The 25,045-nt window shown below is 54.2% G+C and overlaps 1 protein-coding gene across 2 annotated transcripts in view; it reads right to left on the reverse strand.

Annotated features, from left to right (window-relative positions):
• Positions 1 to 1,448: 1,448 nt before the first annotated feature.
• Positions 1,449 to 25,045, reverse strand: part of GJC2 (gap junction protein gamma 2) — a 30,503-nt gene continuing 6,906 nt past the window's right edge. Inside the window, exons 2-3 of one of the 2 annotated variants that reach the window (XM_061996682.1) lie at positions 12,063 to 12,157; positions 1,449 to 7,945 (exon numbers count right to left, since the gene is read on the reverse strand). In XM_061996682.1, coding sequence (XP_061852666.1) covers positions 6,678 to 7,925 — 1,248 coding nt within the window. In that variant the 5' untranslated portion in view covers positions 7,926 to 7,945; positions 12,063 to 12,157 and the 3' untranslated portion in view covers positions 1,449 to 6,677. The remainder of the gene's footprint in view (positions 7,946 to 12,062; positions 12,158 to 25,045) is intronic. The other variant, XM_061996681.1, reaches the window with a different exon arrangement.

The following is a 25,045-nucleotide window of genomic DNA, read 5'->3' on the forward strand; positions in this document are numbered from 1 at the left end:
ATCAGCGTTCTGCTCTCTGGGGCTTCAGCTGCCGGGTCTGGGGCTTGCTGGCTGCTGCAGCAGGAGGACAGCCCGTGGCTTCCCCCACGAGGGCTCATCCTTGGTGTTTATTCATCCATAACTCAGCTGCACTGGCACAACACAGGCATAACCACTGTTTCTCTGCAGCCAGCCCCGCGGGTTAACGCTGGTACAATAAACTCCTTCTCCAGCTTCTTCACGAGGTGCTAAGCACAAACTCTCATCCACAAACCCACGTGAGCTGGGACTGTTCATCCCTAACCCTGTGCATTAAATCCTCCCCAAGCTGTGCTCCAGGAGGTCAATGATGGGCAGCCAGCAGCCAGGACACAGGGCTGTGCGAAACCATCACAGCACTTTAGGCACGGGGACAATATCCCACAGCCTTGGAGAGGAACCCATGGGTTGTGGCTTGTCTGGGCATTGCAAAGGCCACTGAAGACGGGGAAATCACAAGGACAACAGGCTGGGTGTAGAAATAAAGCAAAGTTGCAGCTGAGTTGTGCACCAAAGGGGCTGCTCTGTGCCAATGGGGCTGAAAGCGAAGGTGAAGTTCTTCTTGGCATGTTCCCTGTGGGGAGGGATGAGGAGCTGGTGAGATGCTGTTGGTGGGAATGCTGTCTGCAGCATGAAGCAGCTAATAAAAAAGTGTTGTGCCCCCAGAGAGAATGAGATGCCACAGAGAAGTTGATATTTTCTAAAGAAACAAGGGTTTTTGCAATTGCTTTGTGTGTTCCCAAAATACAGGCAGATGGGTGCTGCTTTTGCCTTTCATCCTTCCACAGACTCACGGGCCCTCTCACCCTCTGGCTCTGCTCTCCCTCCATGCACACTGTCCCCACCATGCTCTCCAGCAGCAGCAGTTTGGAGGTGACCTGGGGATGAAGCTGCTCCTCATTCCTCCACTCCCTGCTGCTGACAGTCCCCTGGGCCATGGGGGGGGTGGGGGGGTTGGGACAGAGAGTCCTCAAGTGAAAAAACCCCACGTTTCTGCCCAGGATTTGTGCCCCTGAACCCTTTGGACAGGGGTTGTGAGTGAACACGCCTGTTGTTTAACGGGAGGAGGGAAGACTGAGGTTGTTTGGGAAGGCAGGCAGTCTCACAAGTGCTTTCCCATCGCTCGAATCATCAGCTTCTCCCAGATCCTGCAAAGCTTTCTTCCTTTCGAAAGCACAAGCTCTCCGAAGCAGTTTGAGCTCCGTGCCTGAAGGAACTGTAGGCAGTGATTCATCAGAGAGACAACACGTCCCAAACAACTAGAAGGTCAACTGCTTCTTAAGGCAAAAACTATTTTGCTGTGATTTATAGCCATATCTGGGAAAACAGAGCTCTTACATGGCTCAAACAGGCAAAGAACGGCTCGAGAAGAATTTCTTGTCATGGGCACTCGGGGCCCTTCTCACAGAAACGTCACAGGCTCTGCATGCTGTAACAAAATGTAAGGTTTATTCCATTTCATTAGTAATGGATGTGGAATAACCAGTTTTGATGAGTTGGACTGATGCATCTTTCTCCTCTGACCAGTGTTTAATATCCTAACTACAGCCCAGATGTGACATTTACACTGAAAAAATACAGATTCAACCTCATACTGGAAAGATTCCTAGTACAAATACAGTTAGTACATTAACAAACAGAATCATGAACACCACCAGAAAAAAAACCCACCACATAACAATCCCAGAAACTTCCTAACAGCACAGACTGGTTATGGCCTTGAGTTAAGTTCAAGTATTTCCCAGTGGAATGCAATGCGAGCAACAAGGTAATCTGGCTTTTACGTGGGACGTTCCTGGCCCTGGATGGGAAGGATAGAAATGTAAGTGTGGGCACTTTATCTGACCAACTTTAGCAAAGAGAGTCGATGTTTCTGATGAGCTCAGCTGCAAAGCTAAACCTGCCTCGTGTGTGAACACAACTAACCTGTAACCAACGCTAAAGCAAAGCAGTAATTACACTGTTGGCGTTTCTTCTGTGCCTGACACTGCCTGTGGTCTGATTGAAACTCCTCCAGATGTTGGTTTGGTTTGCAGTGGTTGTGATGGGCTTTTTGCTTGTGCTTATTTTGCCTCTCTGTCCTTTTCCTTCCCAAACTGACACGATAAAGAGGAGATTTTTGCTCCTGCCTTGAAAGCAGTTGCTCCAGAGACATTAATGCATGTTGGTTGCCTTTGTGGCAATGATTCAGTGGAAAGACACTGTATCTAAAGGCTTTAGGGGCCAAGGAGTGGAGGAGGAAGGGGGGAAATGAGCAACTTGCATACATATGAATAATAATCCTTTATATTTCTAGGGCTGTCTGACTCATGCTGGCTCCTGCGTGCAGCTCAGATGGGATCTGGGAGAACTGAGGTCACAGCAGTCAGCAGTGGCCTCCAGACTGGCTGGGACTTTGCAGGCAGCTTTGCACTCTCCCAGGCAGCCCACAACACCAGAGCAGTCCCGCTGGGAATGCACCCTCGTGCTTCTGTCTCTGTCAAAGTGACCTGGAAAGCCAGGTCAGCCCCCATCCACAAAGCATTTTCTGCCAGGAAGTGTTGGAAGCCTGACAGGCGAGCTGGGCTGGCTGGAAGGATGGCTGGGAAGGGGTTACCCTGTCTCCCTGCCTGATGAGGAGGTTGTATTGATTGCCCAAGAGTCTGCCCTGCCCCTAGGACTTGTCAATATTGCAATTATTGGTTCTCACTGTGGAAAACTGTGTGTATGAAATGTGATGGTGACACCGGCTGGGAGGAGGCTGTAAATGTGCTGCAGGACTGACAGATCATTCAAAGCCCCCTTGGGTGCACCAGGGCCACAGTGAGAAAATGAAAAGGCAGTTTGAAGAAGGGCAGGAAGATCCCAACCCTACAAGAACACATCTGAAGAGGGGAGCAATCCTCATGCCTGCAGAAGATGGGGTTTTAGGGAAGACCTGGGTGGCAGATGAGCACGTGAAGAGGAGCAGAGGGAGAAGGTGGCCTGAGGCCCAGCACTGCCACACCACTGGGAAGATGTGGACTGGCTGATGGTGGTTCAAAGACATCAAGGAAAACCATGCTGAAAAAGCAGCCCTTGGAGAAAGGTTGATGAGATTGGAGTTGTTTCAATCTTCAAACACCCAAAAGCTTTTGCAGCCATTAAAGGCATGAGAAGTTCTCCATGGCTACTCAGGACACGAGATGCCAGAGAGGGGGTTTGTGTTGGCCATTAAGGAAGCATTTGATGGTGGCAAGACGGGGAGAGGATCCATGGTCCTTCCCAGCCCTGTTGCTCCAAGTGTCTCTGAGCCTTCAGCCATGGAGCCCAGGGATCTTCTCCCATTGGGCACTGATGAGCCATATTGTCGGAGAAGGGGGTGTAGCCCTGCTGTATAAAATGGGTTTAAGGATTCAGTCAGGTCCCTGTGATCAGGTTCCAGAGTTTCCTGCTTAAAATCTCCCTCCTGCCCTTCCCCATGGAGAGGTCAGGATGGTTTCCTGAAGCAAGAGCAAGGGAGGCACATGCCCACCCCTGTGTTTGGTGACTCTCTGGTGAATCTGCAGGTCAGCAGGAGCTGAGGGGCTGCTCTGAGTCACTGGGAGATGCTGCATCTGGAGCTGAGGGAGGTGTTGCTGGCACGGACAGGACAAATCCAAACTGTGGGCTTCTGCACAGCACAGTGCCTCCTGGCATTGTGTGGGAAGGCCGAGTTTATCTGGGGCTGGGATGTTGCTGCTTATCCCAAAGGAAGCAGAAAAATCCAGGCATCATCCAGCCATCACTCCCCCGAGTTTCAATCCTTCTCCTGGGACCATGACTTTACATGCAGCTGTTTAAGTAACAGACACACTGTTTCCCATGGGACACAGGGCTGGCAGTAAAGGAGAAGTCACTGCAGTGTGGAGGACAAGCCGGTGCCCTGGACAGCTGTAATTACAAGGGACCACGTTTCCACACAGCAGCATCTCTACTCTCCTCCTCGGCAGCCCTGGGCTTTGGATCTGCATGTGTTTCTCTTCCTGGTAGCAGCACCATCAGCAACCAGCCCAGGAGCAGAACACATTCCTGCAGGTGGGACGAGGACTGGCAGTGCAGTTGGATGTGTTTGTCTCCCCTGCTTCACGTTAGAGGGGCCATCCTGCCACGTGACAGATGTGTGATACTCCTGACCACTGCTGAGGGGAAGCTCTCTAGCACTGAGAGGGGGCAGCACTGCTGGCATTGTACTGATGCCTTCAGCAGGAGCAAGAACGAGCTTGAAAGTGTTCCCCAGGCCATTACACAAAGCCATAGTGGCTACTCACAGCTGGATACATTGGAGGATGCTTCATAGAACCACAGAATCATTTTGGCTGGGAAAGCCCTTTAAGCTTATCAAGTCCAAGCCCTCCCCTCACCCTGCCCAGCCCAGCACTACCCCACAGCCTCAGCACCTCAGCTCCACGGGTTTGGGATCCCTCCAGGGCTGGGCACTCCCCCAGCTCCCTGGGCAGTCTGGCACAGGGGCTGACACCCCTCTCAGGGAAACAGTTCTGCCTCAGCTCCAATCTCAACCTCCCCTGGGGCAACTTGAGGCTGTTTCCTCATGTCCTCTCACTTGGGAGCAGAGACTGATCCCCCAGCTCACATCCTCCTGTCAGGGAGTGTCAGAGAGTGCTGCTGTCTCCCCTCAGGCTCCTCTTCTCCAGGCTCAACACCCCCATTCCCTCAGCCCCTCCCCAGCACCCTTGTGCTCCAGCCCCTTCCCCAGCTCTGTGCCCAGCTCTGGCCACGCTGCAGCCCCTCAATGTCCCTGTGGTAGTGAGTGAGGTGCCCAGCACTAAGGCTCTAAGCTTGGCCACCTGAGGAATAGGCATCCTCAAGGCTTTCAGGGACTCATCACAAGGATGTGACAAAGATGTCCAGGAAGAAGTCACATAGATCCAATGGATAAGAAACACTGGCACAGGGACCTGCATGCAGCTTTGGGTGGCTGACTTGGCCCTGAGGTTACAGCCTGGCACAGGGATGGTGCTGCATTCGCTGAAGATTTACTTCCTTCATGTTAGGTTTGGTCTTGAAAGCTCTGCCCATTTGGGTCCTCCATGGTAGCAAAACAACCATTGGACTCTTGTGAGCTTGTGAGAGCACCCACCAAACCACAGGCATCTTGGGAATATCTCAGGGACAAGATCCACTCTGAGAAACAGCAGAGTGAGGCAGTGACTGGTCTCAGCCTCTCCCATGCAGCAGGAAACGCTGCCTGGGCTCCTAGTGAGGAGGTTTGCTTTCACTGTTGTGTTACTGGAAGGGTACAAACCTGCAGCCACACAAGAAATGCACAGGGTGAAACCACTCTGGCAAAGCACATCCTCAGCACTCGCCTTGGAGTTCAGCAGCTGGGTTTTAACATGCCCCTCAGTTCCTGAAGCTGCATGAAAACCATCCTAAAAACAAGCCAAGCCCGAAATGCTCCCCATAAACTAGGGGAAAACTTTCTGCCACTGTCCCTGTCCTGTCCCCACTGAAGCCAGACCTTCTGCTAAGCCCCTCACACAAAGGAGTGAAACCTGCCAGTTCCCCGGGTGAGGCTGGAGGCTGGAAGCCCAAGGACTGCTCCAGAATGACATCAGCCATCGTCTTGGACCAGCCGGGTTTTCCCAGGGGAGGTGGAAGGCTGTGAAATTCCCAGAGGGGTTGATATTACATTTATATATGTCTCTCTCCCTGTGCCTATATTCACACACACACACTCATCTGTGTCTGTATCTATATGTTCATGCACAGCCCCCCACGCCCACGCCACGCGTCGCTCTGCCGCTGTGTGTAAGGGTCTGGTTCAACAGCAAAACACATCTGCCAGCACCGATCTCTCAGTCTCTACTAGCTCTCACCAAATAAAGGAGTCGAGACCCTTTACAGTTTTGTTTTCCTGGTTGCATAAAGGCACTTTCTGATGATGTGATGCAGCAGCCAAAGACTGCAGCGGTTCCCATCAGACGCGTAGCGAGTGCTACGCAGGCACCGGGACGACGCAGTGACACTGCTGCGCTGGGCTGGAGCCTGTTTGCTCTTTGCTTCAACACAGAGCAATAAAACCCCAAAGCCTTCAGACTTTCAGGTCTCCCTGGGTAAGACAGTGGCTGTGTTTCTGCCCCACGAGCCGATGTGGGTGCCAGCTCGCAGCACACAGCGATGCCTTTGTCTCCAGCCTCTAACAGTTGAGGCAGGACACCAGCCGTGAGGGAAGGTTCGTGCCCGATGTCAGTTGCTTTCTTCTCTTATCAAGGGATCTGAGATTAATTTTGATTAAGGATATTTAGTAATTAAATGCTGCCTGGCCTACAGCACTCTGGCCTTGCCGTGCAGGAGGGGAGCTGCTCGCCGTCGGCCTGACTTCTCTCTGGAGAAGTCTCAGCAGCTCCTCTTGTGCAGCCTCTGTTGGGGGCTCCTCCGCTGCTTACCGAAGGGCTGGGGGGTGCAGGGGCTTTGCTGTAGGTTCCCAACCAAAGAAAGTGTTGGGAACAGGAAAGAAATGTCCTTTGTTAACGCACTGGAAGGCTGCACGACGTTGGTCTGAGACTCCTTTTCTCTCCCGACTTCCGTATGGAAACTGCGCCTGTGCCCTGTGAGACGAACGCGAGACAACACCGAAAACCAGAAACAGACCGAAGCCGAATCCCCGCTCACGCTGCCCTCTCTCCTTGCACACAAAGCTATATCCACACAGACGTCTTGCCATCTTTGCTGCTTGAGCTCCCTTTCTCCAAGCAGCCCTTGGGTTTAGCACCTTGTTTCTCCTGAGCGGTGTTGGCCCTGTTCTGCTCTACCACCGTGCCACCCGAGGCGGGGCTGCTGGTACGAGAGGGTTGTGTGTTGGCCTGGGTGCTGCTGTAGCTCTGAAACGCTATGTCTAACTGCTCCTGGGCCACTCGCAAGTGTTTGTGAAGGGTGGACAAGTCTGCCGGGAGGTTCTCATCCGGGCTGGTGCACTGCTGCTCCTGAGCGACGTTGGCCAAGTTCTGCTCGTGAGCCATCAGGCTGTTGGGGATCTTGGTGGACTTCTCCGATTTCACTACCAGGTTGTACTCAGGAGGGCAGGAGATGTTTTTTGGGTAGGCATAGTTGTAGGGAGGCTGCCTAAAGCTGTTGATCTTCCGGTTGCGGATGGCATCTCGGATGGTCCCGAAGCCCAGGTGGAACATCTCGCACATGTTGAGCAGTAAGCACAGGCAGCTCACCACGTACATCACCAGGAGGAAGATGGTTTTCTCTGTTGGCCGGGACACAAAGCAGTCCACGGTGTGCGGGCAGGGGACTCGGTTGCAGACATAATAGGCTTCTACCTCAAACCCGTAGAGCAGGTACTGCCCTATCAGAAAGCAAACCTCAAAGGAAGCTCTGGTAAGGAGCTGGAAGACGTAGATTTTCATCAGCCCTTCCTGCTGGATGCGCCTCCTCCCGTCGTGCTTCTGCTGCTCTTTGCTCTTGGGCTTGGCTTTGGCTTGCTCGCGTTCCGCCGCGTCGTCGGAGATGGCGGGCTCCTCTTCGTCCGCCTCCATCGCGTCCTCCACGCTGTGCACCGCCTGCCAGTTCAGGGCAAACTGCTTCTTCTTCTTCCTGAAGCCCTTGAACTTCTCCTCCTCCGCCGACCGGGCGATCCTGTGGATGGCATAGCCCAGGTACATGACGGAAGGGGTGGAGATCATGATGATCTGGAAGACCCAGAACCTGACGTGCGACAGCGGCGCGAAGGCATCGTAGCAGACGTTGTCGCAGCCGGGCTGCTTGGTGTTACAGATGAACTTGCTCTGCTCGTCCGAGTAGATGGACTCGCCCCCCACCGCCGTCAGCACGATGCGGAACACGATGAGCACGGTGAGCCAGACCTTCCCCACGAAGGTGGAGTGGTTGTGAATCTCTTCTAGCAGGCGGGTTAGGAAGCTCCAGCTCATGTTGGTCATAAGGGCTACTCAGTTATAACCTGCGGGAAAGAAAAAACCAGCTGGAAGTTCAAAGGGATAACGGGCACAAGCTGGAACACACGACGTTCCAGTGGAACAGGAGGAGAAACTTCTGTGGCCCAGGCTGCCCAGGGAGGGTGTGGAGGCTCCTTCTTGGGAGGTTTCCAAACCCTTCTGGACACGTTCCTGTGCCCCCTGAGCCAGACGAACCTGCTTTAGCAATGGGTGGCACTGGATGAGCTCTGCAAGGCCCTTCTAACCCACACCACTCTGTGGTTGTGTGATCTGTGCCTGCACACAGCAATATGGCTGTGACTTTGGCACATCTGCGACAGATGAAGTCATTTTAGCTCAAAGAGGCACCTTTCCTGCTACAGCCCATCTCCCTGGGACCTGTGAGGGACCACGACAGCACAGCGTCAGGGAATGAGCCATGGCCAGCATGGGGACGAGCTGCATCACCACAATCTAGGGCAAGGGTACACAATAAACACAAACTGATAGTGCAACAAGCCACAGCACCTTCTAGATTCACCATTACCCACTTTGTTGCCTGTTGTCAAACATTGCTCAGCTGTCAGAAGGCTCTGAGTGGCTGTGAAAGCGAACGTGAGGAACCATGGAAGCCACCTAGGCACAGAAAGCTGCTTAACTTGTGACAACCTCTTATCTGCATAGCATGAGCTCGGGAGCCTGAGCTGAAAGCAGGAGCAGGGGATGCTGCCCACATCCCAGAGGCTTGCACTGCTGAAATATCTTTTATTAGCAAACCCAGAAAAATGCAAAGAATCAGCAGAAGAATGGGAAAATTTATGTTTACAGGGCAACGGCCCTTTGAAGTGCCTTTGGAAAAAAGCAAAACAAACATCTAATCAAATGCAGACTGTTTTCCAAATAAACCTTGCAAAGCTTTCAGAGAGAATGTTGCATTCATCACAAGACCTGGGCAGCTGGGGAGGAAGAGCTTGTAATAACCATTTGTGTTTAGCTTGACTTGCAATGGAGCCTCAGCCCAAGCTCCTTGGGTGACCCCAGGCATCAGTAAAGGCAGGACGTGGTTTTACTGCTTGACTGGCAGCAGCCCTGGCAGGAGATTGGAGATGAGGGCAACAGGGAAAGCACCCAGACCCAAAGTGCATCGTGGTGAGGAAGAGCAGGGAACAGGCTCTCCCATTCTCATCCCAGGGCAGCAGGGAATGGGCTCATCCTCTCTGCTCCCCTCCTCTGAACCATCCCCTGGCTCGTGATGGAGTTTACCCACAGTGCTTCCACATAGACCCCTGATGACAGGCAGTAGATTAGGTCTCTGTGAGCCCAATCCCACCCATGAACTGACACCTACCACTGCAGCCAGAAGCAAAGAGTGGATGTGGTGGTGGCAGATGTAGGAGCCAGTCATGTGAGCATGGACACGAGCAAGTTAGCACAGGGTAGCACAGGGCAGGGGTGTGTTATGGCTCAGCAGTCGCTGATCCTCCGTGATCAAGCAGAGGAAGAGAAAGAAGCTGTTGTCCATAAGTTGAAAGAGTGTGGCCATCAAACCTACCCCTCCATGCTGGGTGAGCGTAGCTGAGTGGAGATGAATATCCAGGAGGGAAAATGATGCCACGAGACATGAGCCTCGTCCTAACCTGGCTTTTATACAGAGACACACAGCCACCAGCCTCAGCCATGGGCACAGCCCCACACAGGAGCAAGAAGTGAAAGGTGCCTGTCTCTGCTCTCCACGTCGAGCCTTTCTGGAATGTGACTTTGCTCACGCTGCTTCTTAGGCCAGGAGCCAAACAGCCCTGGTTTGCTCAGCCCTTGCCTTTGTGCTGCCCCAGGAGGTAGCAGCGTGGTCCCAGCCTCAAGATGCAGTGAAATTCTTCTGCTGTCGAGGGCTCTCGAGAGCAAGCAGATGGAATTTTCTAACCCTGCTATTTCCAGATCAAACAAATGCTCTGTGAACCCAAACCCCCAAGTCTTCACACGCCAGAGCAAGGCTGTGAGAGAACTCTGCAGATGGTGTTATTCTTGTCCTGGAGCTGGAGAAACTGAGGCAGGGAGCAGAGGAACAGCTCACTCAAGACTGGGTAATAAGCCAGAAGGTGAGGTAGGGAAGTTCTCCTCTCTGCCCTCAACTAACCTGGTGGAGAACAGCTCCCAGTCCCCATCTCCTGCCCCAAAAGTGTTGCCTTGGACACCATGGTCAGCACAGAAATGCTGCTGCAGATGGGACGATGCAGCTGCTGCAGAAGAACGTGGAAGGTGATCCCCACAGAGCTATTGAGCAAACTGGGCTTGTTCAGGGGTGAGATGGGAAAGCATCCCCCTCTGAATGCCTTTTTGCTTCTTTAGACTCAGTGGATACACTTCAAAGTGTCTTTAACCCTTCCTCTGGTTTGTGTGGCCCGTTCAGGTGGGGGCACAATGGGGTGCTGAGTGATTTGCAGGATGAATCCAGGCACTCAGCCAAGCTCCAGCTGCCGGGGGCTGGGAAGGGAAGACCCTGCTGGGTGCAGCAGTGTCCTGCTGTGGGACACAGCACATCTGTCTCTGGAGCATCCGGGTCCAGCTGGGGCTGGAACCAAGCACACATCAGCCCCAGCTCGGCCGGTCCCACAGGGGTTGGGTTCACCCACCAGCTCCCAGCTGCATCCTCAATTAGCTGCAAGTCCCAAACTGTTCTGGAACACAGGCTACAAACGACCTGTGGAGCAGCTCATTTATCCTTTCAGTGCTCACCTAAAGGCTTCCTGAAGTCTCCACTGAGGCTCATTTACCCTTTTGCAGGTGTTACTCAAGGATGCAATCCCCAAGGCTCACATTCGCCTCCCAGGGACCTTCTGCTTGGGCAGGGAGGGTCTGAGCCAGGTAATGATGGCTTTTGGAGTAAATAGTCAGAGTTTGGTCTGGTGTTAGTCAGGGCTGTTGGCAGAGCACCCACTGTTCCCTCGGGAGACACATTTTAGAAAGGGCCACCTGGCAGCATTGGTTCTAAGCACTCCCAGACCTCCTGAGTCAAGGAGAAGGAAAGAAACTGCAAAGCAACAAAAGTGGTGGGTTGTTGCTTGGAGAAGACCACCTCTGCTTCCCAGCCAGCAGCCTGGCCTGGCCCTGCCCCTGACACTGCAGCTCAGCCCTCTGTGCACATCTGGATCTGCAGGAACATCTGCAGGAAACAGCCTCGAGCTGCTCCTGTGCCCCCGGGACCCCGCTCAGGCCCCTCTGTATGAACACACCTTGATGTTACACTCCCATGTGTCCACCCACTCTCCTGGCACTGTACTGGAGAGCAGGAACTAAAGGAAACGAGCTAAAAAACCCTCCTACAATCACTTCAGTTGAAATCCCAGTGCTTTTGGCCACTCACTGGCTAGAAAGACCATCCTGTGAGGTTTCAATGCCTTTAGTTGCTTGGGGAGGGGGTCAGTACACCATTGTATTTTGGAATCAGTTACAAGGCAAACAAGCTTTCAAGGAAGAGCTTGTTCACCTTGCTCTTGCTGACAAATAGGACGGTACAAGGAAAAGACCATGTCTCACCTCCTCTCAATGCCAGCTATCAAAGCCCAGGAGATGGATTTTACACCTTCCATGAGCTTCAGGCCTAATTCCCCTGTGCAGTGAGGAAGTTACAGAGCCCATCTCCGTGGGGAAAAACACCTGTGTGGATGTGCAGCAGGTGGAGGGATCAGATGAGATGGTTTGTGAGGATAAATGATCCGCCAGAGAGATTTCACGGGAGGACCCGTCATCCCTCTGCCTTTGACACCCAGCCATTCATTCACTCATCCATCTCCACACGTCACCTCCAGCCTGACTAAAGGGGGTCCAGGTTTCAAAGGAGGAGCTGGACCTCTCAGCCCACCAGCAGCACTGAAAGCAGTGAAAACTGTCTGTAGCCAGGCAGAGGAGCGAGCTGCTGGCTCCACGTTCTCGCCACGGTTCCATCCCCAAACCCACCACCCCCTCCGTGCAGTCACAGGCACAACGGCTGGAACTGGGGAAACTTCAACACCTGAGTCTCAAACAAGCAGGAGGCAGGGAAAAAAAGAAACAGAGAAAAAACTGGATGTCCTTCCTCACTGTACACACCATTGCTTAAGCTGGAGGGAAAACAATGAGAGGGGGAAAAAAAACCTCCTTACTTACAGAGACATGGTGCTTGTGGCGGCTGCTCTGCCTCCTCCCCGACATTCCAGTGCTGATAAACTCCCCCTTGCCTCGGTCCTGCCGTGTGCCAGAGCCTAGAAACCCGAGCTCCAGGGGAAGTATTTAAAGTGCCGCCAAACCCCGCCTCTGCCAGACCACCACCGAGGTCCTGCCCCGGCTGCCTGCACCCCTACACCCACCGCAGCTCCCGGCCCCTCTTTCCCTCACCAAGCCTTAGGAGAAGGAGGGAAGGTGCTATTTATATGTATCCCAGGAAAAGCACTACTTTTAAATCTAAACAAGCTGCTGGGTCTGGTTTTAGGAACGCTGCCTGGAATTTTGGTGCTGAGCTCTTTGAGCCGGTTAGGAGGAAATGAATAGCATCAGGCAGTGGCGCTGGGAACGGATCTGTGAGACAGGGAGCATGACTAACAGGGAGCATGTGGAAAACACATTTAGGCAAAAGCTCCTGGGTTGCTTTGGGGAGCAAAACAAAAGAAACCACTAAAAAAAAAGAGTTAAGGAAAGAGGCAAGGCTCCCTGGTGAGGAAAACTGCTCTGAAGCTCCTGCTCTGCTGCTCTCCCAGGTGAGGCTTTCTCTCACAGCGGTGGTGCAGCCTCTCTCCAGGCTGCTGGATGGGAGCAGAGAGCAGATGAAGGATGTGGAAAGGGTTTTGAGCACACACAGAGCCTTTTTGGCTTGTTTGCTGAGGGAAGAAGAGTTAAGAAGAAACCTGGGGATGTACATGAAGCCTAAGGCAAGCGGAGAAGAAAACGTCCATCCCGATGGTCCAGGGGTCACCTCTGCTTCACCCCTGGGGAGCCTCGTCATTGCCACTCCAGTGGGATCTGAGCTCCAGGCATCTGCCAAGATGCAAATGGAGAGTCAAGGCAGAAGTGTCCCCAGGAGCCAGTGAGGAGGAGGAAGGATGGGAGAGCAGTGGCCAAGAAGTCACTAAACAGATCAGACACAGCCTTTGACCAAGGGGGTTGGTAGAAACCATATGGTTTATCAGGAACTTCCATCCCTGCTCCTGACAAAGCAGGACAGCCACCTTTGTTGTCAGACCCCTGGTTTCTCAAAGAGCCCAGAGGGACCTGGAGGGACAATTCCTGATTGCTGGAGTATCTTGCACCAATGCTTTTGCACACAGCAGCATCTCCTGCCCTGCTCCACGCTGCCAAACGCTTTGGCCATTGTGCTGACAGGTGCTGTGCCAGAGCTCAGGAGCGTGTCAGCCTCTGCTGACACCAGAGCTCGGCTCTGTGACACCACCACAGCACAGCTAATGGGGCCTCCATGGTATATGGCATTTCTGGACACGTTGCAGTAGCTTCCCTGGAGGTTTTAAGTTATAGACTTGATTACCCATACACCCTGGTAGGTGAATTCACTGTTTGGAAGCAGCCATCTGTGATAGGCAAGTGGAACAGCCCTAAACTGGGTGTAGGGATGAACGTGCCCTTGGAGGAACAAGCCACCCTAGGGAAGTCAGGTTTTGGGAGGCATGCTGGGGGAATAAGCCTCAAAAGAAGTTAAACTATCACATCCCTGGCTGCCTGCCTCAACTCCAGCACACTGACAAAGCTTGTGCTCTCACAAGATGAGGGAGCTGGCTTCAGAGGAGAGCACCCTAGGGCTGGAGATCTCCTCCAGCAACACCTCAGCCTCCCTGGGGATCTACAGAGGGGAGATCTCCCCTGCTCTGAGGGAGTGAAAACATGCAGCAAGCTGAGACCACGTCACCCCTGCGTGTTCCTGGGGTTGGGTTTGGCCTCCAGCATGTTGGGGCAGTGCCCACGTGGTCCTTGCATGAGAACCCTGCAGCCCCCAGCTCATGTCACACCACCTGCTTCTAAAAGACAAGTCCTATGAGCCACAGAATCGTTTTGGTTGGAAAAGCCCTTTAAGGTCATCGAGTCCAACCCCTCACCTCACACTGCCAAGCCCACCACAGCAAAACGATCCATCAGACCTGAGGGGTGGCTACCCAGATCTCATTCCCATCAAGGAACTGTGGTGAAACTTGCCCCCTGCTCCAGAGAAGTATTATTAGTTAGTTAAAAATAACTAGCTGAGAACAACTTCCAGGCTCTGCAGGACTGCAGCAGCAACTTAGAGATAAAAGGCAGCTCAGCACGGTCCCTGTCCCATGGGTCATGCAGCCTTTGCTTTCTAACCATACAGGTTATTTATACACACAGCAGTCTCCTCTGGTGGAAGTTTTTTGGGGGGGGCATCTGTGCTTCAGCAACAACAACAGCAACATCTGCTCCTTCTCCAGTCTCCTGCCCAGCAGCTCAGGTCATTGCACAGGCAGGGATCGAGTGGTTGCCATCACCAAACCATCACCCATGAGCCAGGGGAAGGAGGCAGAGGGCTGGAGGTAGAGCCAGGTGGGTGAATGTTCCCCTGCACGCCCTGGCTGGGGTTTTCATCACCTCAACACGTGGTGTGAAAGCCCAAACCTTTGCTGTGTGGGTAGTTGCACACAGCTGTACACAGTTTGTGTCTCCTTCCTCCCAAGGAAGACACTGGAAGGCAAACAGAGCTTCTCTAGCCATGAATGAATGTACAGGCTGAAACAGTGGTGGGCCCCTTTTCACTGCCTTCCCATTTCTAATGGTAATGAGATCTGGTATAACATCTCCTTGCTAGTTCAGTGATGAGTAGCAACCATCCTTATCCAACCTGGCAGCAAATCTACAAAGCTCTGCACTGAGCTGCACTAAGAGTTTGTTTTCTTCTCTAATTTCACAGAGTCACAGGATCTCAAGGGCTGGAAGGGAGCTGCAAAGCTCACCCAGTGCAACCCCCCTGCCAGAGCAGCAGCACCTAGAGCAGGGCACACAGGGACTCATCCAGCTGGGTTGGGATGTCTCCAGAGAAGGAGCCTCCACAGCCCATCTGGGCAGCCCCTGCCAGTGCTTTAGGCAGTTGGAGAGAAAAAGAGATCTGGGGGGGTTCCAGTTTGCCAGGGAAGGGCAGAGTCACAGCAAGGCAGCTGAGGTCTTACCTGCATGCAAAGGAGGCACTTTAAGACCTTACAGCTACACAGAAAAAGAGGCAGGATTGAGTTCCATCAGTGTCCCTGGCGTGGCTGGGCTGGGTTTGCAGCTCCATGCCTTTAGCAGAGCACTGCAGCTCTGCAAATGCCTTCAAACAGGCTTTTGTTTTCCCCAGATGTAAAAATGTGCCTTGAGGAGTGGCAACCTCCTTTCCCAAAGCTCCTCCTTTCCTCAGCCTCGATTGTCCTGCCTTTGTCCTGGCTGTATCCAGAGCTGCTGGTCCCTGAGCTCCTTCTTCATGCCTGGAGTCTCCTTCAGCAACCCAAGGCCCTGAGTTGTGTCACAGCCCTGGTGACGTGCTGGCTGGGCTGGGAATTCTGCTGGGACACACCACAGGACCTTCCAGCATGGGCAGAAGCAACATCCTGGGATAGGACTTGGGTTTATGGATGGAGGGAACATGCCTTGGGCCAGTCCCATTCCCAGCCACAGAAACAGCCCATTTCCCTCATCAGCCAGCACCTGAACCAACAACTCCATCCATGGCTGATGGTGCCAAGGCCAACTGTGGAAGTACCAGGGACCACTTTGTCACTTGCATCACACAGAGTCTCTACCTATTCATCACCAGGCTGTTTTTCTTCTTGTTGGGTGAGCCCAAGAAGCTTTTGATCTGGATCAGGAGCTTGTGGTTGGCCTCTGGCTTTTACAAGGATAAAATCTGCTCTCACAAGTATTTTCCCAAAGCCTGGCGGGGGGGGGGGGTTCTGGCTGTGTAACGTGTGTGAAAACGAGGTGAAGGCTGCTGTCTCTCATGGACTCTGGAAACAGAAACTCTTGCTCTGAATTGCCATGAAATTTGGACCTCAGTTAGCCCAGAAGATGGGTCACAAAGCTGAGTTTCTGTTCAGATCGCTTTCATTTGTGATTGGAGCAGAAAGCCAACGCTGTTTGCAGGCTGAGTAACACTTGTGCTGCAAACCAGGGACAAACCTCCTTTGGATGTGGCTGATGAGTGTGGGGAGGTGGCAGCAACTGCACTTTGGAATGGCAAACTACAAAAGGTGACCTGGTCCAGGTGGGACCTGCTTCTGCAGGGGGGTTGGACTGGATGCTCTCTAAAGGTCCCTTCCAACCCTCACCATTCTGTGACTCTATGAAAACCTGACATGGTTCAACAACACCAAGGTTTCAATTCCAAAGTACAAGAGCCCAGAGGAAGTGTTTAAGCCCAGGTTGGAAAGCAGAAGCCATTGATTCCAGCCCTTCCCAGCTGAAAATTTCCCTGTGACTGACACATTCTTGAGATAAAACTTCAGTGCTGACAAAACCACCTGTTTTTTTTGTTCTGACAGGAACCTTTCTGCTGAAGTTTTCAAGGCTGGGGAGATAACAGGGGCTGATGTACCCAAAGGTGGCAACAAGGGGCTCGCAGAGACCCCCGGGGACGTGACCCATCAGAGCAGTTTTTCCTCCCCTTGCCTCTGTTCCTGCTCCAAAGAAAGCATCTGCCTCAATAGGCAGAGGTCAGATGGGGCAATTATTCCCTTCTCTATTTGCTTCCCTTTCCTGAAGTGGCTGGAGGAGCAGTGGGAATGAAAGGCCATCCCTGAGCACGGCCGTTGGGGTGGCGCCCGGCGCTGGCGCTGCCCGCATCCCTCCTGCAAACCCCTCGCAGCTCCCCTGAGCCCTCACAACGGGAAGCAAGAAACTTTCCAGCCCGTGTTTCCAGCTCTGGCTGCTCTGCAGCACAACCCTCTGAAACCAAGCCAGGCTTGACTTGTTGTAAGGACCTTCCTGAACTTGTACAGATGAGTGAAACAACAACAACAACAAGCCCTTAATTAAAATACCCCAATAAAAACCAGAGGAAATCCATCCCCTCCTGGAAAAAATAAAGGGCTGCACAAAAGTTCAGGGCACATCACCTCCTCCTGCCATCGCCCCCACGGCTGCTCCTCCATCCACAGCTCCCCCAGCAGCCCTGTGTCAGTGGAAAAGAGGTCAGGGTGCATGGGAAAGCTTAGGGGATGCTGGAAAAAAAGAAGTGGAGAGGACACATTTTTGGCTGCTCCAGAAAGGTGAGGTGGTCCTTTTTCCCTAACACCTGTGGATGGGTTGAGATGATGCATTAGGAAGGAGCTTGGAAGAGCCCCAGGAAAAAAGGGGGAAGGAACAAGGGGAGTGGGAACAGAGGGTGGGAGCTCAGCCACGGCTTCTGGGCTCCGTTCAAGAGCTGCTGGGTGAGGTCCCTGGCTCGTGCCGAGGGGAACGCTTTCCCCTGCTCTTCAGTGGAGTGAAAGCCACATCCACAGCGTCAGTGGGGGGAGAGGGAAGGGGATGGGAGCAGCCAGGAACTCTGCAGAGGGGTGGGCATCTTAGATACAGCCTGAGGGTAAGGACAGGAACCCCCCCAAAGAGCAGGTTTGTCCTCTGTGGATCCCCACAGGCAAAGCAGGACACGCTCAGCACCTCCAGCTTCCCTCACCAAACCTCTCCTGCAAGCACACACAGTTTTGGGGTTTAGTGTGGAAAATGCTTTGGCACACTGCTGACTGAGCTTGGCTCTTCTTTGGTGCAGCATCAGCAGTCCCAATGAGCAAACTGATGGTGTCAGCTCCCACCTCATCAGTTGGACACGGGGACAGCCATGGTGTGGGTGTCGAGCATGGGGCCAGTCTTTCTCCCTGCAGTGCCCAGTGATAGAACAAGGGGTGATGGACATAAGCTGGAACACAAACAGTTCCACTCAAACACAGGGAGAAGCTCCTTTGGTGCTGAGGTGAGGGAGCCCAGGCTGCCCAGGGAGGGTGTGGAGGCTCCTTCTCGGGAGGTTTCCAAACCTGCCTGGACACGTCCCTGTGCCCCCTGAGCCAGGGGAAGCTGCTGTAGCAGGGGGCTGGGCTGGGTGAGCTCCAGAGGGCCCCTCCAACCCCCACCATCCTGGGATTATGGGCTGGAGCAGCCCAGGGAGATCCTGCCACTGCCCTTGGCAGTGAAGGTCAGTTTTGCCCCTAGTATGGGACAGTGTGACCCATCCTGAGCCATGGCTCCATTTGCCAAAGTGAAGACTCAGCTCTGTAGGTTATTGGGACATCCACCTGCCCAAACCACGGTGCAATAGGGAAGAAGGCTCTTGGATTGGAGATTTGGTGGAGGTTTCTTTCACCCCTGAGTGCAGGAGAAGCCCAGCATGAGAACTGAGTCCAAAATCACCCTCGTTTCTTTACTGCCCCAAAAGTATGTGGGTAGGTTAGAGCAACCATGTCACAGACCTAACAAGGACAGGAGCCTGCAGTGGAGCAAGTGCCCCACAAACCAGTGCAGGACAAGGACCTACCTACAGGATCCAGCTCAGGGATCGGAATCAGACCCACACTCTACCTCGTTCTGATGATGCTCCTCGTACAGCCTTGGCCACACTGAGCCAGGGCCCCATCCTGCACCATCCTGGGGGCACAGCTCACACCTGACTGCTCCAAGCACCTGTGTGGTTAAAGCCCATGTGCAGGTGAACTGCAAGGATCACAGAATCATTTTGGTTGGGAAAGCCCTTTAGGCTCATCAGGTCCCAGCCCTCCCCTCACCCTGCCCAGCCCAGCACTGTCCCACAGCCCTCAGCACCTCAGCTCCAGGTCTTTGGGATCCCTCCAGGGCTGGGCACTCCCCCAGCTCCCTGGGCAGCCTGGCACAGGGGCTGACACCCCTCTCAGGGAAACAGTTCTGCCTCAGCTCCAGCCTCAGCCTCCCCTGGGGCAGCTTGAGGCTGTTTTCTCTTGTCCTATCACTTGTTACCCGGGAGAAGAAACCAACCCACACCTCACTGCAGCCTCCTGTCACTCTGCTCTACCAAGGATGTCACTCTGGTTTCCCAAAGCAATCATCCAGCCCCTGGCCAGGTGGGCTCCTTGCAGGAGCTGGGGTGAAGCTCAAGGGGGAAGGACATGTCAGATAAGTCAAAATCTTATCTTAAACAGGACATCTAAGACACTAAACCTCTCTGAAGATCCCAACAGTCATTGCTGGGGCACCCATTTCTCAATCTCTTGGCTTTGGGAGAGCCTCTGACTTGCCAAGTGAGGCCACTCCATAACCCAAGTGTTCTGGAAAGGGGGAAAAGGGCTGGGGAAGGCTGCCAGACCCTTCCCTCCACCCTACAAACCCATCCTTCCTCCCCAGACAAACTCTGTCCCACCCTGAATCACCACAACGTCCTCCAGAGCTCAGCCCTGGCTACCTGGACACCACTCCTCACAGCAAGAAGAGATCCAGCATCAGCTCAGCAAGGACACTGAAGAGAAGAAAGCAAATGCTGAAGAAGAAAGACCAGACACTTGGCTACGACTTCATGGCCCCGTTTTTTCCATTGCTAATGAGGTCTAAATATAGTCCAAAGGGAAGACAGAGAGAGACCTGAACGTGACAGATGCAGAAACAAAGGGGTTGGACATGCTCTTGCCAACTGTCCTTAGAAAACAGACACACCAGAAAAGAGAGGAAAAGAAAGGGAATGTTATTACTACAAGTGCTTTCCTACCCTTCTGCCCAGCGTGGCCAGGGCAGGCCTCTCTGCTCTGCTCACTGACATTTGTTGTCTGACAGATATCTAAATAAACCACTGAGGTACTTATACACAGAGATAATGATACAGTCACCAGCTTGTGCCTCACATCTGGACACTGCTGGGCAAACAGTCCCAGCATGGTGGGGGCTGGAAGGGTCCTGCAGAGCTCATCCAGTCCAACCCCCTGCTCAAGCAGGTTCCCCTGGCTTAGGGGCACAGGAACGTGTCCAGGTGAGGTTGGAAACCTCGTGAGAAGGAGCCCCCACAGCCTCCCTGGGCAGCCTGGGCCAGGGCTCCCTCACCTCAGCACTGGAAGAGTTTTTCCTTATGTTTGAGTGGAACTGTTTGTGTTCCAGCTTGTGCCTGTTACCCCTTGTCCTGGCACTGGGCACTGCAGAACACAGACTGGCTCCATCCTCTCAATGCCTGTCCCTTAGGCATTTGTGTTAATGAGATCCCAGCTCAGCCTTCTCCAGGCTGACCAGCCCCAGGTCCTGCAGCCTTTCCTCCTCACACAGATGCTCCAGAACCCTCAGCATCTTGGTGGCCCTGCACTGGCCTCTCTCCAGCAGTTCCCTGTCCCTCTTGAGCTGGAGAGCCCAGCACTGGACACAGGGCTCCAGATGAACCTCAGCAGGGCAGAGCAGAAGCTCCCTGGCCCTGCTGCCCACACTCTGCTGGATGCCCCCAGGATGCCATTGGCTTCTTGCCCATGAGCCCACGCTGCTGCTCACGGTTCAACCAGCACTGCCCGGTCCCTCTCCTGGAGTTGCTCTCCAGTAGGTCACCCCCAGCCTGTACTCCCATGCCAAAAAGGGAGACCACATGTCTTTTCATCCCCAGAGCTCACAGGACTGGAGAAGTGTTGAATCCAAGTCCCTCCTTCCACTCCAGAGGCAGGCAGTGGGCTTGAGACGGTGCCCTCAGGCTGACATCCCAGTAGGAATGGAGCCAGTCCCACCTGGCCCCAGGCTGTGCTGATGCTTGAAGCAAAGCTTGAGTTCCAAGCCCTTGGGCATGCCATGGGGTGCTGGCAGCACCTTCTCCACCTCCTCCACCACTCTGAGCACGAGCACACACCTATCTGTCTGTTCTGCTGGGCATCCAGCTATCCAAATCCTACCACCAAACACTATTAGAGCTCCACCAAACCCTACACAAATACAAACCAATCCTACATCAGCACCACCAAACCCTACCCCAGCATCACCAAACCCTATCCCAGCACCATCAAATCCTACCCCAGCACCACCAAACCCTACCCCAGCATCACCAAACCCTACCCCAGCATCACCAAACCCTATCCCAGCACCATCAAATCCTACCCCAGCACCATCAAATCCTACCCCAGCACCACCAAACCCTACCCCAGCACCACCAAATCCTACCCCAGCATCACCAAACCCTACCCCAGCATCACCAAACCCTACCCCAGCATCACCAAACCCTACCCCAGCACCATCAAACCCTACCCCAGCATCATCAAACCCTACCCCAGCACCACCAAACCCTACCCCAGCACCACCAAACCCTACCCCAGCACCACCACCAATCTGTAAACCCCCTTCACCAAACGCCACAGCCCCTCCAACCTATGATGTCTCCAGGCTGGGACCATGAGGCTGGGGGTTTGCCATGGTCCCATCACACCTCATACACAGGACTAAGGCAGCAGCCCCTAGCCAAAGGATGGACCAAGCTGGTTCCTACCACCCAGTTGCCTTCACTCCACACAGCATCAGTGGGGAAGGAGCCAGGAGATCTGAGCTGCAGCCAGGTGCTCTCAGAGGACCATGATGGAGTGGCACCTTTCTCCCTCCCAGCCACAGCGTGGCCTCAGCTGGAGGGAAGCATCATCTCTTACGTTCTCAGGTCCTTCAGGAACTCACGGGGCTGTGGAGGTGGTGGGTGGCCACCAGCACTGCTTCACCACGAGTGCACACACTGCTTTGAAACAGGTTGAGTGAGCAGGAATAAAAAGCTGGAGAGAAGAAGGGTCAGTATCGAATCCAGCTGTGCAAACAAAGAGCTCTGAGCCTGCAACTTCCCTTGGCTGGTGTGCAGGAAAAAACGCGCCACCGTCCATCCCTCTCCTCACGGCCAGCCCATGGCGAGCTTTTCATGAATGAGCACGTTGAGGTGGAAGGGGAAGGGGGGGGAGATGCAGGAGGAGGAAGAGGTGGACAGCCCTTCCTTGCCTGTCACACAGGGGAACCTCTGCAGCTCACGGAGAGGCAGGGCCATGGGTCCGAGCCAGCGATGCTGCACCGTACGGGCTGATCCACAGCCTGAGGCAAGAGCAGCTGTTTGTCTCTTGGCTTACACATCAGGCTGGTCCTGAAGGTGGAGATCTTCCTCAGGGAGCACCAGGCACGTGGGTGCAGGTGTTTCCTGGAGAAGGATTTATCCTGGAGAAGAGGAGGCTGAAGGGAGATGTGATCACTGTCTGCAAATACCTAACAGGGGCTGCACTGAGGTGGGAGTTGGTCTCTTCTCTCCAGTAATGAGTGACAGGACAAGAGGAAAGAAACAGGCTCGAGTTTAGATTGGAGCTGAGGCAGAACTGTTTCCCTGAGAGGGGTGTCAGCCCCTGTGCCAGGCTGCCCAGGGAGCTGGGGCAGTGCCCAGCCCTGGAGGGATCCCAAAGCCCTGGAGCTGAGGTGCTGAGGGCCATGGGACAGTGCTGGGCTGGGCAGGGTGAGGGCAGGGCTGGGACTGCAGGAGCTTAAAGGTCTTTTCCAACTGAAATGCTGTGAGGCTGAGGATGGGACATAGAGGATGCTTAAGTCACAGTTTAATCTAAAATCCCCCCCTGGCATGCAGCAAGCCCCTTCCTAGTCTCCCAGTCTCGAACTCACTTTTCTTCCACGTCCTCTGGCAGCTCTGAGCCAGTTCCACCTCCCCTGCTCATCTGGACGTTGGTGAGTTTGAAGAGGATGGACAACACCACAGAAAAAGGGTGCAAAAGGTAAAAAAAACACCCTGATCCTCCTTCAGTTTGTGATAAATAGCCCTCAGAAATGCCACATCGGGGTTTCTGACTTACAGGCAGCCGCTGGGACACGTCTGGGTTTGCAGCCGGTCAGCCCAGGTCCCCCCTCTTTGCGTGGGCTCTGATGGGGGCCAGCAGCTGGGCACCCAGCCCACCACCTTTCTGCATGCCAGGAAATCCCCTGGCAACTCTCTGGAGCAAACAGCTGCCCTCAGTGACCTGGCTGTTAGCAGAGGCAGGGGAAAGAAGATGAAGTTGTGGGAGGCTCCTTGAAAATTCACTCGTTCCATCTCTGGTTCTTTCCCTCCCTTGCTCTCCAAGTCATCCTCCCTTTAGCCTCCAGGCATAAATAACTGACCACAACCTCATCTGTGCTTCTCAGAAAGATTAAGCAGCAACAACTGAAAGGATGTGAGCAAACCCCCCAAATCCTGCTCAGTGTTGCTGTGATGGGTCGGTGTGAGCAGGGATGGAGATGGTGGAGCCCTGTGTGCAGCCCTGAGGAGCTGGAGGAGCAGAGTCCCACTGGTGGTACCTGACTCACAGAGCCATGAGGAATACAGAGCCTCTGAGCTGCCTTGCAGCACTTGAAAGCAAAACTTCATCTCCACTGACCTCAAAGCCTGGGAGCCTCCACTCCAACCCTCTGGAGCCCCCTCAGTGCTCAGACAACTCTCTAGGTTGATTCCAGGTGGAGATGAGCAGGGCACTCACCTCTCCCAAAGTCAACAGCACGAGGGAGGGATGTTTCTGCCTTCCCTCAAGCAGTAAGAGTGCTGCAAACCATGAGCCCCCATCACCAGCACCAGACACAGCCCTGTGAGGGAAAGTGGCCAAGATATGACCAGGGAAGGGAGTTTTTGGTAGGACATGATATCCAAGCCAAGCCCAGGAGGTCCCAGAGAGCTTCTCTTCCATGGTAATGTCACCCTGTCCCATGTGAGGGGTGACCCCAGCCATTGACATCATCACCTTGTGCTTAAAGGTGTCTCTCCACAGAGTCACAGCATGGAGGGGGCTGGAAGGGCCCTGCAGAGCTAAAGGGCTCTAAAGCAGGTTCCCCTGGCTCAGGGGGCACAGGTTGGATTGGAAACCTCCTGATAAGGAGCCTCCACACCCTCCCTGGGCAGCCTGGGCCAGGGCTCCCTCACCTCAGCACCAAAGGAGCTTCTCCTCCCTGTGCCAGGGCACTGCCTGTGTTCCCCTTGATCAGGGTGCACAGCCATGACAAAATGTCTCTGCATCTCCCTGCCATGATCCCAAGCTCCAGTTTGTGTCCATCCCCACTGGTTTTACCCGTGCTGCTGGCTCCAAAGACGAGCAGGGCTTTCTCCTTAGTGCCACATCTCCCCACGCTCGGGGCTGCAGAGGCAGACCCAGGGCACAGCTCTGCTGCTCTCCGTTCCAAGGTCCTCACTCCACCCCTGTTTAAAAAACCCAGCTGACCAAGTGGGTTTTCTCCTTTGGCTGGAGCCCTTCCCTGGATTGAGTTGTCCAGATGTAACAGCCAAGAATCAACCAAAGCTGGTGGAAACGTGACGAGGCTGGACGCAGGAGCACGGCGCTTCCCTTTCCTGCCAGCCATCCTCTTTCAGGCACTCAGAGCAAAAACCTTCCTGCCTTTCTGACCACTAAATCACCCTGTTTGGGCTCCTGACGGGGCAGCTGAGCTACACCTAGTTCCACCTATTGAAATGCTGGCAGCAGCCTCCCTCCCACAGGAACTGACCCCGCTGCTGGAAGCGCCGGTGACACGCCAGCGCTGCCGACCTGCCCTCACGGCCAGCGGTGTTTGCTGCAGCTGGAGCTGCTGCAGGGGCAGGGCAGGGAGGCAGAAGCTCAAGACACTGGAAAGGGGATGCTGGGATACTCAACCCAATGGAGAAGCCAAGGGCTGCAGAGAGGGGCAGTTATGGCTTTGCTTACGAGTTAGCCCTACCAGGATAAGCAAGGTGTGGAATCAGAACTGTTCTGGTTGGAAAAGACCTTTATGATCATCAGGTCCAACCTCTCCCCTCACCCTGCCCAGCCCAGCACTACCCCATGGCCCTCAGCGCCTCAGCCCCACGGCTTTGGGGTCCCTCCAGGGCTGGGCACTGCCCCAGCTCCCTGGGCAGCCTGGCACAGGGGCTGACACCCCTCTCAGGGAAACAGTTCTGCCTCAGCTCCAGCCTCAACCTGCCCTGGGGCAGCTTGAGCCTGTTTCTTCTTGTCTTATTGCTGGTTACTGACCCCCACCTGCACTCCAGCCACAGCTCCAGGGCTGTGTCAGTGCTGGGCCCTCACTCACTGCCACAGGGACACTGAGGGGCTGCAGCTCCAGGGCTGTGTCAGTGCTGGGCCCCTCACTCCCTGCCACAGGGACACTGAGGGGCTGCAGCGTGGCCAGAGCCGGGCACAGAGCTGGGGAAGGGGCTG

The sequence above is a fragment of the Colius striatus genome, chromosome 5, assembly GCF_028858725.1.
Source record: "Colius striatus isolate bColStr4 chromosome 5, bColStr4.1.hap1, whole genome shotgun sequence".
NCBI classification, from domain to species: Eukaryota; Metazoa; Chordata; class Aves; order Coliiformes; family Coliidae; genus Colius; species Colius striatus.